Below are 4,065 nucleotides of genomic sequence, written 5' to 3' on the forward strand. Positions count from 1 at the left end.
TCATTGCGTTCAAACTGAATGCAATGATTGGACGGGTTACCTGCCTCTCTGCCTACCTACCTGCCCACACTCTGCTCGTGCACTCATAGCAGTGGTCAGGCAAGCACGTTTATGTGTTTTAAGGGAGTGGCTTTGAAGGGAGGGGGTGGGATATTTTGGGTTAGATGCCTTCAAATGCAAGCCCAAATTTACCTACCCTGCCTTTAAACATTGGTGGGACTTTTTGAAAATGGCAAATCATCCGTCCCCTCATATTTCCCCTCACTGTGCCCATGACCCTAATGGAATGTGATCGACGACAAAACCTTCATGTGAAGACTTGTGGTCAAAGCTATACCAGTGACAAGAAATGTCCTTGGATGGTGAGACTCAGTCCCAGACAAAACAGCAGATCTGGGTTACGGTACACAGAAAATTCAATAACTTTCTGGATGGAGTAGGCACCGTTCTGCTCTTAACCTTGAGTACGTGGCAGTGTTTGCATAGGGTTTCCATAGCAGCCGCTGCCAAATACGTGAGTGAAATCAGCTTCAGCCATCGCCTGCAGTCTTGTTCGCCTCTTTGTTTCTAAAGCGTATGAGGGCGGGAGCATGTGGGTGGAAATCAGCCAATGAATCACACAGATTTGTGAAGATACCTGCACTCGACCAATCACATGGTCATATATCTGACACCTTTTCACCTATAGCCTACTACGGTAAGCACAGGCAGATTATCACTGAGAGAACAGTTGGACCAAACACAGAACAGGGCATAAAGTCTACACACACTCAAATACGTCAACATCAACCAGTCACCTTTTCTGAAAAGAAAATGATTATCATTCAACACTGTGCACTCTGTTTACAACCCTATGTACAGTTTTATGGAGCCGGAAAGTGAGAGGGGAAAATCGAATCTGGTGTTATAGCAACAAATCTCTGCCATGTTAGTTCAACCATGCTTTCTCACATCTCCGGGAGTGGGTAAATGAGTCTGTGTGTGGGTGTGTCTATGTGTGTGTGAGTGTGTAGACTAAAAGGCAGGGCTGTAAGCTAGAGGAAAAGCACACTCTTATCATTTATTAGATAGCAGTGACCACTGTGTGTTTACCGCTTCGAATATAGAATTGTTAGTATCAACGAGGGGGATGCAGGAGACTGAAGAATACAATGAGGCACTTGGTCAGTCAGGATGTTAGAATATGGCTTGTAAGGATGTTTAACCCTTTAAGGGAGAGCTAGTGAGATGAGCAGGCTGCATTACATAACTGCAAAGATATGTAGGTACATGTACCACACTTGCATACATACATGTATGCAATATCTCAGGTTGTAGTATACTTGGATAACCAACCAGCTGCGAAACACCAGCTTCACCCTTCTAAACATACCTACCGTTAGACAGCTTCCATGAGGCTACAGAAACATCTAGGTTTCTGAGTCCCAGACAAGGTTACCAGACTCCCTCGTTCACATACACATATACATTTACATTCTGATGGTGAAATCATTCTTTTTTATCCTATCATGGCAGTGTTTTACAAAAACTATACTACTGCGTACATATATATGCATTTGTTGTGCTATTTGCTAATACGCTCTCCCCGACAAAGTTAAAACATAAACGACCTTGATGTGTCAAATCACTGGGTGCCTGCCAACATTTCGTCAACTTTACCCAACTTCAGCCCAAGCTCCAGAAAGTCACAAGTCTGCCTTACCGTAGGTTCATTCTGAGGGAAACATATCGTCACACTGGGAGAAGTTATGTACAATTACAGAATTCTATGAGTAGGTCAATACATAGGCACATACATATATACATATTGTATTCAACTTACACAACAAGCATAGAACGAGCTACACAAACGTCTGCTAGAACAAATCTGAACACAAATGGATTCATGGAGTCTGTACACTGTTTTACAGACAAGATAACGTCAGATCTGTTGTCTTAATGCTGCGGTAAGAAATAAATCGGGAAAGCCTTAAAAGTTAAGGGAACAGTTAACATTGATTATTTTTCTACTATGCAGTGTCAGAGAGTCAGTATTCTGCGACACATCGGAACACAGAGAGTTCAGTTCAAGCAGCGCGTCAGACGACATTCAGAGAAACGATTTGACGTTACAGGTAACTGATCTCCAAGGAGTTGCTCTTCTCCACCGGTTCTTCCGGCAGGGGCTTGACGTTGCCATTCTTGGCCCCATTCAGAAGGGCCGGCATGGCGGCTGCAGGCCCCGAGCAGGGGCCTTTCCCACCAGCCTCCCCAGACGTGGCTCTCCCTTCCGGGGAGCCCAGCTCAGGGCCCTCCTCGGCCTCTCCCTTCCCTCCATACAGCACTCTGGAGGAGCTCTCGGCCTGTCCCTTCCCGTTCCCGTTCTGGGCGATCCGGCATATCTCCGTCATCTCCGTGACGTCCTCTCTGTCCTCCTCCTCCTCCTCCTCCTCCTCCTCGTCGCGGACCACCCTCCTCAGGCTCTCCCTGGGCATCAGCACCCTCCGCCTCTCCTCCTGCGCCGCCGCCGGCTCCTGCTGATGTCGTTCCCTCGGCTCGTGGCTCTCCACCTTCCTGGACGAGCGGCAGAGCGCCTTGCGGAAGCCCCTCTTGAAGTTGTCCGACATGAAGCCGTAGACGATGGGGTTGGCGCAGCTGTTGGCGTAGCCCAGCACCACCGCAAAGAAGTTGAGGCCCTGGTACCCGGAGGGCAGCGAAACGTGGAGGTTGATGATGTTCATGGCGTAGAAGGGGAGCCAGCAGAACACGAACACGGCCACCACGATCACCACCATCCGGGTCACTTTCCGCTCTGACTTGCGGCGCTTGGTGGAGGTGGCGTGGACCTTCTTCCCCGAGCTGCGGATCTTGAATATGATGAGCAGGTAGCAGAGGCAGATGATGAGGAGCGGGCAGATGAAGCCCACCGTGGAGGTGTAGAGGATGAAGGTCGCCCGCCACACCTGCTGAGGCTGGGGCCAGTCGATGTTGCAGTTGCCGCCGTCCTTCTCGATGTTGGCGAAGACCACCACCGGCAGCACCACCAGGAACGACAGCGCCCACACCGTCCCGTTCACCATCTTGGCCACCTGGGGGCGCCGCCACTTGGAGGAGCGCAGGGGGTGGACCACGGCCAGGTAGCGGTCGATGCTCATCACCGTCAGGCAGAAGATGGAGGTGAACTGGTTGATGGAGTCCACCGTCATGACCAGGCGGCACATGAAGGAGCCGAACGGCCAGGTCTGGAGGGTGTTCTGGACGGCCAGGAAGGGCAGGCCCAGCATGAACAGCTCGTCAGCGATGGCCAGGTTCAGGATGTAAATGTTAGTCACCGACTCGGTCTTGGAGTAGTGAAGCACGATGTGGATGACCAGGGTGTTGCCTCCCAGGCCGATGATGCAGACGATGATGTAGATGAGGGGGAAGAGCACCCCGGCGAACCCCTGGCCCGTGTCCGGCTCCGTGGAGTTGGTGGAGTTGGTGCAGTTGAAGAGGGTGGAGTTGAAGAGGGTGGAGTTGAAGAGGGTGGAGTTAAAGAGGGTGGAGTTGAACCACAGGAGAGGGCAGGGGAGGGCGGCGTAGGGGCTGAGGAGGGAGCCGTTTTCCCACATCTCGTCTGCCATTCCAGGAAGGTGGATAAGAGGGTCTTCCATGGAGGGGGTCAGAGGGGGAGGGGAACAGGGGGACATACGGGAGAGAGGAGCAGGGAGACAGGACCAGGGGAGAGAGGAGAAGGAGGGTAGAGGACCAGGAGCCAGGGCCAGGAGGCAGGGACGTCTTATCACACGAAGCTCACACCCACTGACACTGTGGGAGAACAGGATGTTTGCCGAAGAACATTTCTAAAAGAGAGAGATAGAGAGAGAGGGAGAGAGAGAGAGAGAAAAAAAATTAATTGATGAGCTTCTTTAATGGCAGACCCTCTGAAGTGTAAAAAGAACATTGAAAAAGAGAAGAGAAACAGTGAGATGAAGAAACGAAACAACAAAAGCACGAGTAGAAAAGGCAAGATAACTCAACAACGGGCACAAACTCACAAAAAAAAAAAAAAAAAAAAAAACGCACCAAATGAGACGCCTGTGAGTC

The 4,065-nt window shown here is 50.6% G+C and overlaps 1 protein-coding gene across 1 annotated transcript; it reads right to left on the reverse strand.

The window, feature by feature from the left end:
- Positions 1–2,108: 2,108 nt before the first annotated feature.
- sstr3 (somatostatin receptor 3) lies at positions 2,109–3,602 on the reverse strand. Its single transcript, XM_067231359.1, has one exon. The coding sequence runs from the start codon at positions 3,600–3,602 to the stop codon at positions 2,109–2,111; it is 1,494 nt and encodes a 497-aa protein (XP_067087460.1).
- Between the last annotated feature and the right edge of the window lie 463 nt (positions 3,603–4,065).

This window comes from Osmerus mordax, chromosome 3, assembly GCF_038355195.1.
Source record: "Osmerus mordax isolate fOsmMor3 chromosome 3, fOsmMor3.pri, whole genome shotgun sequence".
In the NCBI taxonomy this organism is placed as follows: domain Eukaryota; kingdom Metazoa; phylum Chordata; class Actinopteri; order Osmeriformes; family Osmeridae; genus Osmerus; species Osmerus mordax.

What these genes read in the sequence shown, in the direction of transcription:
- sstr3 (XM_067231359.1), bottom strand. Translation starts at nt 3,602, where the DNA reads ATGGCAGACGAGATGTGGGAAAACGGCTCCCTCCTCAGCCCCTACGCC.